General features: G+C 39.2%; 1 protein-coding gene across 2 annotated transcripts in view; it reads right to left on the bottom strand.

The window, feature by feature from the left end:
* Nucleotides 1-13,930, bottom strand: part of IHO1 (interactor of HORMAD1 1) — a 35,205-nt gene extending 21,275 nt beyond the window's left edge. Inside the window, exons 1-5 of one of the 2 annotated variants that reach the window (XM_045496817.1) lie at nucleotides 13,890-13,930; nucleotides 10,325-10,395; nucleotides 7,511-7,581; nucleotides 3,785-3,959; nucleotides 1,810-1,973 (exon numbers count right to left, since the gene is read on the bottom strand). In XM_045496817.1, the coding sequence (XP_045352773.1) occupies nucleotides 1,810-1,973; nucleotides 3,785-3,959; nucleotides 7,511-7,566 (395 nt within the window). In that variant the 5' untranslated portion in view covers nucleotides 7,567-7,581; nucleotides 10,325-10,395; nucleotides 13,890-13,930. Of the gene's footprint in view, nucleotides 1-1,809; nucleotides 1,974-3,784; nucleotides 3,960-7,510; nucleotides 7,582-10,324; nucleotides 10,396-12,139; nucleotides 12,268-13,889 lie in introns of those variants that run through there. The other variant, XM_045496818.1, reaches the window with a different exon arrangement.
* Nucleotides 13,931-13,951: the final 21 nt, after the last annotated feature.

Genomic DNA, 13,951 nt, shown 5'->3' with positions numbered 1-13,951 from the left:
GAGGAACCTCCACACTGTTTTCCAGAGTAGCTGCACCGGTTTGCATTCCCATCAGGAGTGCAAAAGAGATTCTCTTTCTCCGCATCCTTGCCAACATCTGTTGTTGCCTGAGTTGTTAATGTCAGCCATTCTGACAGGTGTGAGGTGGTATCTCATTGTGGTTTTGATTTGTATTTCCCTGATGATGAATGATGTGGAGCATTTTTTCATGTGTCAGTTGGCCATCTGGATGTCTTCTTTGGAGAAGTGTCTATTCATGTCTTTTGCCCATTTCTTCACTGGATTATTTGTTTTTTGGGTGTTGAATTTGAGAAGTTCTTTATAGATTTTGGATATTCACCCTTTCTGATACATCATTTGTAAATATCTTCTTCCATTCCGTAGGTTGCCTTTTAGTTTTGCTGATTGTTTCCTTTGCTGTGCAGAAGCTTTTTATTTTGATGAGGTCCCAGTAGTTCATTTTTGCTTTTGTTTCCCTTGCTTCCAGAGAAGTGTTAAGTAAGAAGTTGCTGAGGCCAACGTCAAAGAGATTTTGCCTATTTTCTCCTCAAGGATTTTGATGGCTTCCTGTCTTACATTTAGGTCTTTCATCCATTTTCAGTTTATTTTTATGTATGGTTAAGAAAGTGGTCCAGGTTCATTTTTCTGCATGTCACTGTCCAGTTTTCCCAGCACCAGTTGCTGAAGAGACCGTTTTTATTCCATTGGATATTCTTTCCTCTTTGTCAAAGATTAGTTAGCCATATGTTTGTGGGTCCATTTCTGGGTTTTCTATTCTGTTCCATTGATCTGAGTGTCTGTTTTTGTGCCAAAAACAACTTTTTAAATGTTTTTTTTTTAACATTTATTTATTTTTGAGACAGAGAGAGAGAATGAACAGGGGAGGGTCAGAGAGAGAGGGAGACACAGAATCCGAAGCAAGCTCCAGGCTCTGAGCTGTCAGCACAGAGCCCGACTTGGGGCTCGAACCCACAGACCGTGAGATCATGACCTGAGCTGAAGTCGGACGCTTAACCGACTGAGCCACCCAGGCGCCCCCAAAAACAACTTTTTAAAAAAATATATTTTTTAATGTTTATTTATTTTTGAGAGTGAGTGAGACAGACTGCAAGTGAGGGTAGGGGCAGAGAGAGAGGGAGACACAGAATCTGAAGTAGGCTCTGAGCTGTCAGCAGAACCTGACATGGGGCTTGAAGTCACAAACCACAAGATCATGATGTGAGCAGAAGTTGGATGCTGAACTGACTGAGCCACCCGGGCACCCCTTAATACATTTTTTTTTTTTTGTTTATTTATTTATTTTGAGAGAGAGAGAGAGAGAACAAGCAGAGGAGGGGCAGAGAGAAGGAAAGACAGAATCCCAAGCAGGCTCCATGCCATCAGCCACAGAGCCTGATGCAGGACTCAAACTCACCAACAGTGAGATCATGGTCTGAGCTAAAATCAAGAGTCAGATGCTTAACTGACTACACTACCCAGGTGCCCAACCATAAAACAACTTTTATCTAATTTCCCAACTGTGATGATCTAAAAAGATAAAAGGGCAGAATTTTAGGCAGAATAAACATCATTACTTGAATATTGTATTTCTCTAAGAAGTCCTTTTCAGGGGGGCCAGAACTGTGGCAGCCATATTCAAATCTGCCATAAGTCACATTGACAACTAAGCAAATAAAGAGTAATTATTAGCTGAGCTATAAAGGCAAGAGTGCTAATATGCTAAAATAGAATTACTTGACTGTTAATATTCCATTTTCTGTTTCCTTCAGAAAAGATGAGCTGTCACATCCACTTGAAAGGTTTGCATACCTGTCACATTTGTCTTTTGCCCTTTTCTTTTTCTCCTCAAATTGTTCCAAGAGGCCCTTTGATTTTCCAACTGACAAAGGAAGAGGAAATAAGCCTCTATCATTTGTATTTCCTCCAAATAGCTGGGGTTTTGTCTGGTATTTTGTGAAAATACTTGGTTCACTCTGTTAAATGAAAAAAAAAATCATAGCATTTCATACATGCAAATATTTATAGCATTCACTATTTTCTACATAATATAGTCACATTTAAGTGTAAACAATAACATTAAAAAACAACATGGCATGTAGTATTTCCTTTTTATTCCATATTCATCAGAAAATCATATTAAATAAACTCTTTTTATTAATAAGGTTCACGCCTTACCAGCACAGAGATATTTAAAATATCAGCTAATTGGAGTGCCTGGCTGGCTCGGTCAGTAGAGCATGTGACTCTTACTCTCGGGGTCATGAATTCAAGCCTAATGTCAGGTGTGGAGCCTACTTAAAAATAAATAAATAAATAAAATATCAGCTAAGATGGCTTAAAATCAGTTGCACAGGGGTGCCTGGGTGGCTCAGTCGGTTAAGCATCCAGCTCTTGATTTCGGCTCAGGTGATGATCTCACGGTTTGTGAGTTTGAGCCCCGCATCAGGCTCTGTGCTGATAGTGTGGAGCCTGCTTGGGATTCTCTCTCTCCCTCCCCCTCTTTCTCTGCCCGTCTTCCACTTGCTCTTTCTCTCTCTCTCTCTCTCTCTCTCTCTCACAAAATAAACTTTGAATAACTTAAAAAAAAAATCAGTTGCACAAATTTGAAGGCAATAACTGAATTATTTATGCTGTCTCTGAGATATGTTAAAGTTTTCACATTAATAGGTTTAACTCAATTACTGTTGAACTAAACTTAATAAATTTCACATGGACTGGACAGTAGGCATGCTGGCATATGGTGAGCCATTTCCTGCATTTGAGGCAACACTTACTCTGAAACATTCAGGGAGTACATATACTCCTTCATATCACTGGGTACCAATTTTTGTATTGAAATACTTATCTGAGAGCATACTCTACTATCTTAAAGCACTGACTTAATCTTATCCATGGAGTCTCTGTTTGATGCAGGTTAAGTCTGTATATAAAGTTAAATCTAGTTTTAAACCAAAATAAATAAATATGTAAAAATATTTCTGACCCACTAAAGAAGACAGGCTGGGCTCAGAAAATCGAGGACTCACGAGACTCTATTCTTGATTCTGGCCCTTATTCACTAACCAAGTCCTCAGAATCCTCACGTCCTTCTTCAAGGAAATAATGCAGCATAGTAGACTAAAATCCACAAAGCATCTAAAGTTTCTTAGGAAAAAATGTCCATATAAAATAAAATTTATGTTACTTTATTCCTATTTTTCTAAAGCTCTTCTTTCTTATGAAATTTTCACAAACAATAGTATGTCTTAGAAAATGTCATGCAGGGGCACCTGGGTGGCTTAGTTGGTTAAGCATCTGACTTCGGCTCAGGTCAAGATCTCATAGTTTGTGAATTCGGGGCCCACATCGGGCTCCGTGCTGACAGCTCAGAGCCTGCAGCTTGCTTCAGATTGTGTGTCTCTGTCTCTTTCAGTCCCTACCCCACCCATCCCTGTCTGTGTGTGTCTCTCTCTCTCAAAAAATAAATAAGCATTAAAAAAATTTTTTTAAAGAAAATATCATGCAATATTTGGCTCCCTCTAAGAGGGTCAAGGTACTGGCAATATTCTATATTGCTTTAGTAATAGAAGAAACTGCAAATAAATATTTTTTTCCATTTCAGACTACCAAATCTGATCCTAAGACTACCGGAGTACTGAATCACCAAACAAGCACAAATCCATTTAGGAGAGTAATCCTTAGAGATGTATAAATCTAAAAAACAATCCAACAGAATAAGTCTTTATAGCTTATCTCCATAATGACTATGAAATGCATGCAGAGCAACTGTGGAAATGAGACTCACGTCCAGAGAATTCTGTTGTGACTGTTTTGGGTGTCTCAAGTAGACACCAGAGTCCAAGGGTGCTGACAGAGTCTCTGAACTTTCTGGACAGAACTGTGATCCAAAGAGGAACTGGGAATCACTGAGACTGGAGTGATCAGTCTGATTATTATTCCAGCTAGAGGAATTAGTGGTCCTGAAATTAAGCAAGAAAAGAAAAGTATAGCAAGTAGACAAACATCCTGAACAAATGAAATCATAATTCACAACTATTCATTTCAGAATATCCTGGGCAGAGTACTAGTTTGTTCTGATCTAATCCCCTGCACACTGCCAGTACTACCCACAAAGAAACACAAAGAAATTCTGAATGTCAGACATTTTGATTATAGCAACTTAAGAACAATCTGATGGAAATTCAAACATTAAGGACTGACACTATTACTTGTGGTACAAGAGCACTGTGGGCTATGACACCATTTTGGAGATCAAAGTTCTTGAAATCTTTAGGGATTAAAAGAACATTATCTTTCAAAAAGTTGAATCTATTGGGGCGCCTGGGTGACTCAGTCGGTTAAGTATTGGATGCTTGATTTCAGCTTGGGTTATGATCTCACAGTTTGTGAGTTCAAGCCCCATGTTGGGCTCCGTGCTGATAGTGTCAGCCTGCTTGGGATATTCTCTCTCTCTCTCCCAAAATAAATAAATAATTAAACTTTAAATAAAGTTGAATTTGTTAATCACTAAGGGAATAAAGTAACTGATGCATTAGTCTGAAGTAGTAAGCTAGATTTACATATAGCCACATGGATAAGTCTCAAAAATGTAATTTTGAGCACAGAGAGTAAAAATTGAATGAACTCACATACCATTTATATAACCTTTTAAATATACATCATAGCACACCAAACAAGTATGTAACTAAGTGTATAGAAGTGTACAGAACTCTCATTAACTCTCTTAGAGTATGCCTACAGGGAAGGAAGGGACCAGAATTAGAGGGAGAGTAGGAATCATAACAGAAAAACACAGGACAACTTAGTTATGGACTGAATATTTGTGTCCAAATTATTATGTTGAAGTTCTAATTCCTAAGGTGATAGTATTTGGAAATGGGGTCTTTGGGAGGTAATTAGGGTTAGACATGGTCATAAGGGCAGGCCTTCATGATGAGATTAAGGTCCTTACAATAAGAGATGCCAGAGTTTGCCCTCTCTTTTAAAAAAAATTTTTTTTTAATGTTCATTTATTTTTGAGAGACAGAGACAGAGCACAAGCAGGGAAGGGGAAGATAGAGGAGACACAGAATATGAAGAAGGCTCCAGGCTTCAAGCTGCCAGCAGAGTCTGACGTGGGGCTCGAACCCATGAACCATGAGATCATGACCTGAGCCAAAGTTGGATGCTTAACTGACTGAGCCACCCAGGCACCCCTATTTTTTTTTTAATTTTATGTTTTTATTTATTTTTGATACAGAGAGAGAGAGAGCATGAGCAGGGGAGAGGCAGAGAGAGGGGGAGACACAGAATCTGAAGCAGGCTCCAGGCTCTGAGCTGTCAGCACAGAGCCCAACGTGGGGCTCGAACTCGCAGAGTGTGAGATCATGACCTCAGCTGAAGTTGGACGCTTAACTGACTGAGCCACCCAGGCACCCCCTTTTTTTTTTTAAGTTTATATATTTATGCTTTGAGAGAGAGAAAGAGAGAGAGCAGGGGAAGAGCAGAGAGAATCCCAATCCCACTGACAGTGCAGAGCCCAATGCAGGGTGGAACCCACAAACTGTGAGATCATGACCTGAGCTGAAACCAAGAGTTGAATGCTTGACTAACTGAGCCACTCAGACACCTCTCTCTTTCTCCTTCATGTAAGGACACAGAGAGAAGACAGTTGTCTGGAAACCAGGAAGGGAGCCCTCATAAGAAATTATCTGCCTGGCATACGGTTCTAGGACTTCCAATCTCCAGAACTGAGGAAATAAATTTCTATTGTTGAAACCATCCAGTTTAGGGTACTTTGTTATGGCAGTCCATCAGACTAATAGGCCTCATCCAGACTGAAGAATATGATCAACTCAGATTTGTGCACAGGAGGATCCATTAAAAATTGTTTTTGAAACAAGGTGGTATTCCCTTTCACACCTTTAGTGTCTTATTCTTGCTTGCTCTAAGTACTTCCAGCTGTGGACTTCCAACTTGCTTCCCATAGATATATACATTTAAACCTCACATATGGGGGTACCTGGGTGGCTCAGTCAATTGAATAGCCAACTCATGATCTTGGCTCAGATCATAATCCCACAGTTTGTAGAATCATGCCCCAAGTCCGGTTCTGTGCTGGCAGCCCAGAGCCTGCTTGGGATTCTCTCTCTCCCTCTCTCTCTCTGTCCCTACCCTGCTTGTGCACATTTGCATGAGCTCTCTCTCCTTGTCAAAGTAAATAAATAAACATTAAAAAAAAAGAAACATCTCAATAACAACTTGGGTTACTTAATGCTGTTGTGTAACCTAAAAAAACATGCTTTTTATTAAAATGCACAAACACAAATCATTCCTTTTAATAAAGCTAAATTAATTACATAGCATATAAGTACATAATCCAAGCCAACATATACTAATGCAAGACAAAAAGAAACTCTAATAATTCAGCACAGGAAAGAGCAATTATTTTCACTCATAGAACCATTTTCTAAGATTAGCTAAGGTAATGGGCTGCACACATATATTATAATATGGGTTGCATAATCGTTGCTCAAAATAGCTTAAATAGCTCTCTATGACTCCCCTCTTAGGTTAAAGAGAATAATTAGCTGTGCTGGATAAAAAAAAAAACTGTGAGCTTCCAGAAACCACATAGGATTTACATCTTAAAGCCAGGATCTGGAATTTAACAAAGATTTTCTCTGTATCAACTGAAAGCATTTTTTTTTCTTTTTGAGAAATAAAAAGCACAATACTCTAGGTTTTTGCTGAATTAATAACTGTCTTCAGGAAGGTATTAGGAAGAAAAGAAACTAATAATAAAAGCATACCAAAAGCAATTAAAAATCCCTTAAATATATACTAATTCTGGGGCACATCCACCAAGTTAGCAATGGCAAGTCCACTGCATGGCTGATGGACACCAATATAAGTACCTCAGTGGAGTAGTAGAAGGGGCAGTATTTCAGTGAGCCTTGTCAACAGCTGGAGTAGCTCTTAACTCCACAGTACCTACAAATGGTACCACACAAATGAATATGTATCTAAACATTGTCTTGATTTGATCCTTGCTGTTTCAATAGGAATCACTCCAACTGAGGTCAGTTTCTAGATTGTTAGGCCATTTCTAATTCTCACAGGCCTCATACTCCAGAGGCCTAGTTCTGGACACAGAGCCACTGCTCAATTAACACAAATAGCTAAATTGACATTGCTTTTATCATCAGAACATAGGCGGAGGGGCGCCTAGGTGGCTCAGTCGGTTAAGCATCCGACTCTGGATCTCAGCTCAGGTCTTGATCTCCGGGTTGTGAGTTCAAGCCCTGCACTGGGCTCCATGATGGGTGTGAAGCCTACTTTAGAGAAAAGAAAAGAAAATAGGCAAAAGGAAAAAGACAAATATGGGAGAGTGTAGCAGTGAAGGGAAAAGAAGGGAAAAAAGCTGTATGAAGTCACCCTATTACTAATAAACTAATAGGAAAGGTAGCCTTTTTCAATGAAATCAATACAACTATAAGACCTTCATTAAGTATCAGAGTATATAACTTACCCAGAACCTGAGGGAATACTGAGCATCTCTTTGATATTCCAGACGTTAAAATTCATTTCTTATGGTTAGCCCTATTGAAAAGAGAGGAATATTAATTTAAAAGGTTAAGTATAACTTTCCCCCCAAAGATAACTTTACTGGTGACTGTTATATATGGATGAAGACATTTCAGCAACTATATTCCCATTCAATTGGTGAAAATTCCCATTACCTATGTGTCAGAAACAGGTATTTTGGGGGCACCTGGCTGGGTCAGTCAGTGGAATGTGTGACTCTTGATCTCAGGATTGTGAGTTTGACCCCCCACACTGAGTGTAGAGATTACTTAAAAATAAAATCTTTAGGGGGTGCCTGGGTGGCTCAGTCGATTAAGCATCTGACTTCAGATCAAGTCATGATCTCACGGTTCATGGTTTCGGGCCCCGAGTCAGGCTTTGTGCTGACAGCTCAGAGTCTGGAGCCTGCTTCAGATCTGTCTCTCCCTGTCTCTCTCTGCCCCTCCCCCGCTCACACTCTGTCTCTGTCAAAAATGAATAAACTTTATGGGGTGCCTGGATGGCTCAACTGGTTAAGCATCCAACTTCAGCTCAGGTCATGATCTCACAGTCTGTGGGTTCAAGCCCCACATCAGGCTCTGTGCTGACAGCTCAGAGCCTGGAGCCTGCTTCAGATTCTGTGTCTCCTTCTCTCTCTGCCCCTTCCCTGCTCGTGCACTATCTCTCTCAATCAAAAATAAACATTAAAAAAAATTTTTTTAATGAATAAACGTTAAAACATTAAAAAAAAATTCTTTAGGGGCACCTGGGTGGCTCAGTTCGTTAAGCATCCAACTCCTGATTTCAGCTCAGGTCATGATCTCAGTTTGTGGGATTCAGCCCTGCATCAGGCTCTGCACTGACAGCAAGTAACCTGCTTGGGATTCTCTCTCTCCCCCTCTCCCTGCCTTTTTTTCTCTCTCTCAAAACAAAGAAACCTAAAAAAAAAAAAAAAAAAGTAGAGTTGGGATAACTGAATAACTACATGAAAAAAGATTAAGATTGGATCTAGTCCTTTCACCATACACTACAAAATATCCAAATGGATCAGAGATAATATAAAAATGAAATCATAAAAGAACCAGAGGGAAAGCTGATGCAACTTCAGCTCAGGTCATGATCTCACAGTCTGTGGGTTCAAGCCCTACGTCAGGCTCTGTGCTGACAACTCAGAGCCTAGAGCCTGCTTCAGATTCTGTGTCTCCCTCTTTCTCTGCCCCTCCCCTGCGCGCTTGCACACTCTCTCTCTCTCTCAAAAATAAACAAACATTAAAAAATTTGTTAATCATAGAGACTGTTTTCTTTTGTATAAAGGTGGTAAAATGCAAGTATAATAATGTACTCTGTTAGTGAGGCTGGAAGGAAAGAGGCACTTTCAAGCACTTCTGCTGGGAAGGCCTCTGTGGAGGAGAATTTGGCACTATCTAGAACATTTACAAATGTATCTGTTTAATCCAGCAATCCTACTTCTAAGGATTGGGATCTATGCCAATAATACTTTGACAGAAATAGAAAATTATATATACACATGTCTCTTCAATACAATACCATTTATAATAGCAAGACCATAAACAACTCAATACCCATCAGTTGGTGAATAGTTGAACAAACTATGGTATATTCATACAATGGAGTTTTATGGAACTGTTAAAAGGAATATATATTCTTGTGTATATAAGATATACTTCAATATACTCTGGGAGTGACCTCCCAGAATATTGCTAAGCACAAAGAAAAAAAAAAAAAGGTAAGGTGAAGAATAGTGTATGTGGTATGCAATATTTCATCCAAAAATGTCAAGGGAACATGAATATAAATAAATATACACACATAGCAATGTGCTTATTTTTTTTAAGTAAGGAAAGAAGAAAAGCAAGGAGGAAGAGAGAGATAAGAAAAATAGATAAACTGAAAACCAACAAAAACGTTTACCTTGGAGGGCAGAGATAGGGTGGAGAGGCTAGAAATGAAAACTAGACTTCTCCAACTGTAGCAGTTTTTACAGTTTCAACTTTAGAATAAGTACATATAATCACATAGTTACAAAACAAAATTAAATAAAAAATGGGGAAAACCAAGCAATTCCTACAAAGGAGCAAAATGGAACATACAAGTTGGTTATTGAGCCCCACAAGGAGGGTCTATTTCCTGTGCCTCTAAATATGATAATTTGATACCACATCTCTAGTGAAGTGTAGCCTAAAGACAAAATGAACAGTAAAGGAATCTGTGTATTTGTTTTCAGTAATCATAGTTAGTAAAAAATATATATATACATATATATGTATAATATACATGTATATAGACATACATGTAATATACATACATATATACATGTAGCATCTATCAGAATACAGCAAATCAATAATAATGTAGTCATTGGGAATAAAAATTTTCAGTGTATGAGAAAAGAGATAGAAATACAAAATAAGGTTAAGCAAAAACCCTATAATCCTAGGTCTGAAATAAATAGAAAATTATTAGTAATTCTTGATGTACAATCTTAGCACCCAGCTTTTGGTCTTGAAATACCATTCACCACTAAAAGGAACCAGTTCTGGGGCAGAAAATGTACAACTTGAGTCTGGGATATCTAGTCCCAGAGAACAAGGAAGCTATCAAAGACTACCAGGGCCAAAGATTACTGGAGAGCTAGCTTAAAGGGCTTCCTCTGTTAAATTTATAGTTTTTAAAACCTTCATCAGTCACTTTGGAAGATACGCAACCACCTTATTATTTTGAAAGCTGGTAGGGTAGACAAAAGAATCATTTCTCTTACCTTTCTAGGAAGATGCACTTCAAAGTAACCAACATATAGATGTGAGAATGTTCTTTATAGAAGTATTTCAGCTAATAATGAATGAATGGTACAATTAGATTATTACCATTTTGGAGGTGCAATGAAAATAATGGATCTAGACAATGATCATAAATGGCTGTTTAAACCATGAAGTGAAAGGTAATAGGAAACTTTATAATGAATAGATCAGGCTGAAAACACCTAAATCCTTCAGTTGATCTTTTATTCACAAAGACAGAAACCAGCCCTAGTATGAGCCTCTTGATGAGGTTCAACAGGAGGTGCCAAGCATTACCAAAGAAGTAAGTATACTTGCCAAAAATATTGATCCCTAATCTAATAACCTTCTAGATGTAAGGACCAGTATACAGAAAATACAGTGGTTAAATAGAACCAGTGGAATGGAATCAGCAAAATCCAGAGGGGTTAATTCTACAGTTTAAATGATCATATTCTTTTAAAGCATAAGAGGCAAGAAAAAAAAGAGATGTGGGAGACTATAAATTAGAAGAGATTTATGAGCCACACCAACCAAATACAATGTGTTTGGATACTGAATTATAAGAAAGCAATTAAGAAAATTTAAACATTGACTAGCTACTTAATGATATCAATAAATTGTTACTTTAAGTGTGGCAATGATATTGTGGTTATGATAAAAACAGAGTCCTTATCTTTTATACATACATAAATTTTAAATGAATAAAATAATCTCCAAAACTTTTGTTTTGCTTTAAAATAATAGAGATGGATTAGAGGACCTGGAAAGGGGTACAGACTGCCCCTAGGTTGATAATTGTTGAAGCTAGGTGATGGGTACATTGGCATTCATTCATCCAATGATTTCTACTTGACATGTTTGAAATTTTCCACACAAAAAAATTGATGTATGAATTGGTAAATGCCTGTATTAGCTGACAACACCCAACATTGTTACCTCCAGCCCAGACCCCTCTCCTGAACTTCAGACTCCTATATTCAAGTGCTGGCCTGACATCTCTACTTGGGTGACTAATATGCACCACAAACCAACATGTCCAAAACTAAGATCGTCATTTTTTTCCCCAAAACATTCTCCACCTACAGTCGTCCTATTCCAGTTAACAGCAACTCCATCTTTCTAGTTGCTCAAGCCAAAATCTAAGAGTCCTCTTTGACTCTCTTCTCACATCCAGTCTGTCAGCAAATACTATGATTCCTTCAAACATATTCAGAATCTGTCCACTTTAAGTTCCTTCTTCTATAGGTTTACCAGATAAAATATAGGATTCTCAAATTTGAACTTCCCAAATATTGCCCAGGACACACTTGTACTTAAAAAAATATTGTTTACCTGAAATTCAAATTTAACTTGGTGTCCTGTATTTTTATTTGCTAAATCTGACAACTTTAGATTCAGAGTTCCTCTAACCTTAAGTCAGATCATGTTATCCCTGCTCCTACCCTACTCCAATACAAGCCAGAATTCCCATGATTATCTCTGGTGTCTGCAATCTCCCCTTAGCCCTGCTTTTTTCCCATCTACACTCCATTCCACACTTCTTATGGGGCTTCTCACTGCTGCTTTCCCTTGCTGGGCACACAACCAGCTTCAGGCCCCTTTCCCATACTGTTTTCTCCACTTGGATCACTCTTCCTTCAGATTATCAGCATATAGACCAAACCACATCCACCACCTCCAGGGGTTCTCTCAAATTATTCAAAACTGTAGCACCTCAATAATCAATGTTTCTTCTCTGCTTTTTCTCCAAAGCATACCATTATTCTAATACACTATATATTTTTAAAATTTACCTTGTTTTGTCTGTCTCAGCATGCACATCCAAGCCTACAAGAATGTAATGTTAAGCTCTTTGAGGATAGGAATTTCTGTGTTCGGTTCACTGCTATATCCTCAGACTCTAGAAATTGTGCCTGGCACATAATAGGTCCCCGGAAAATATTTACTGTTAAATCAGTTGTTGTTTTTTTTTAATGAGAACTAAATTAGGACAATAGAGCAAAACTTTCCAAGTATCCACAAATTTAAAAATACATATGATTTGGTTTTAATTATTACGTTTCAAATCCCTAGATCTGCATAGACTTATTACATATTTAAAAAAAGAGGAAGAATTGAAGTAAATCTAGGATTCCTGACTCATGTTTACTTATTTCTTTGATAGTCTGAGCTTTTTTCTTCCATCAACACTTCAGAAATTCTTCCTTCTAGAGTCTTGATTTAGCATCTAGACAATTTTACATACATCACTACAAGACCATTATTACTACATCTAGATGTAAATCCTTTATCATCTTCCATTTCTGTTTATGTTGAGAAAGGAGAATAATTTATGCAGTATGTGGCTTGGGGTTTAGAATAACTATGCTCCTGGTTCCAGACCAAACTTACTCCTAAGAGATTTCTTAAATGTTGAGAAAATCCCATGGTTGCACCCTTGCCTATGTCTAAGGACCACATGGGGCTTGATGTGCTCAGCCTCAGGTTTATCTGTTCTCTATGCATTTACCTGTCACCATGCTACCTATTATAGGCTTTAAATTCCCAGAGGGCAGAAATCCCATCTGCCTATACCTATCCTTGTAGATGCTAGCACACTAGTAATGAAGTAGTAGTCATTCTTAGGTAGGACACTAGATAAATGAAAACTGAAATGCACACATTACAAACTTCCAACGGCAGGGTTCTCTCTCCCTCTCATCTCCCAATCCTATTAGAAGAAGCATAAAAGCAGAGGAAACGTTTAAGTGCACGCAAGTTATACAACTGTCTCCCTAGGAAGGGCGCTGGCAAGGAGTTAGGCAAGGGAGAAACGTGTGCTGAAGAGAATGCCCTAAGGGGAAGTACACCACCGCCACCATCTGACCCCCGTCTTCAACACTGAGACTCCTGAGGCCACAGTGTGAGGTCCTCCACATGCTCTTCTGGCTCCTCCACTCGGTCACAGAAAAAAACAGTTCTCTCTCTCAGACTTTGTGCCCCCTTGGGCCTCGACCAGGCCCTCCTAAACCTCATACGACCGTTCACTCTCATCTTCAGTCTCTTTTCAATTAGGAGACACGCTCTGGGCTCCCAGACTAAATCATTCAGATGTCCTTTCCAGAGGCCTCCAAGGGATACTGCATAATTATAAGGCAAATCCCAGTTTCCCGGGTTCCTGTTCACGCTTTCTGGGCCGATTCTCTTTCTTGCATCTCCTAATCCCAGACTCGGGATGAGAGGCTGTGGACACCCGGGAATCTAACGAAAACAACTCCAAAGATGAGCACAGAAAGTCTCCTTGAAGAGCCAGAGAGGTCTTCCGTCACAGAGAAAGAATGAATGGCTAGGAATTCCAGGACAAGGATCAAGTTGGACAACCCGGCGTCCCGAGAAACTCCTCGACGTCGCCAGAAATCTCGAACCTGTACTCAAGGCCCCCATATGGCTCCCCGACCTCTCCACCTTCACCCCCTCCCCCTCCCTGCCCTTCCTGGCCAAACCCCTCCCGCCTCCACCTCTGAGGGACAGCTCGCGCCCCACCTGGGGCTTCTCTGATCTTACCTCAAGGCTACTTAGTCCCACTGAAGTTGCCTGAGCATGCGTGGTCCCGCCCCCAAGACCCT

Source organism: Leopardus geoffroyi, chromosome A2 (genome assembly GCF_018350155.1).
Source record: "Leopardus geoffroyi isolate Oge1 chromosome A2, O.geoffroyi_Oge1_pat1.0, whole genome shotgun sequence".
Lineage (NCBI taxonomy): Eukaryota > Metazoa > Chordata > Mammalia > Carnivora > Felidae > Leopardus > Leopardus geoffroyi.
The sequence above is the reverse complement of the archived record's forward strand: the minus strand, read 5'-3'. Positions and strand labels throughout refer to the sequence as shown.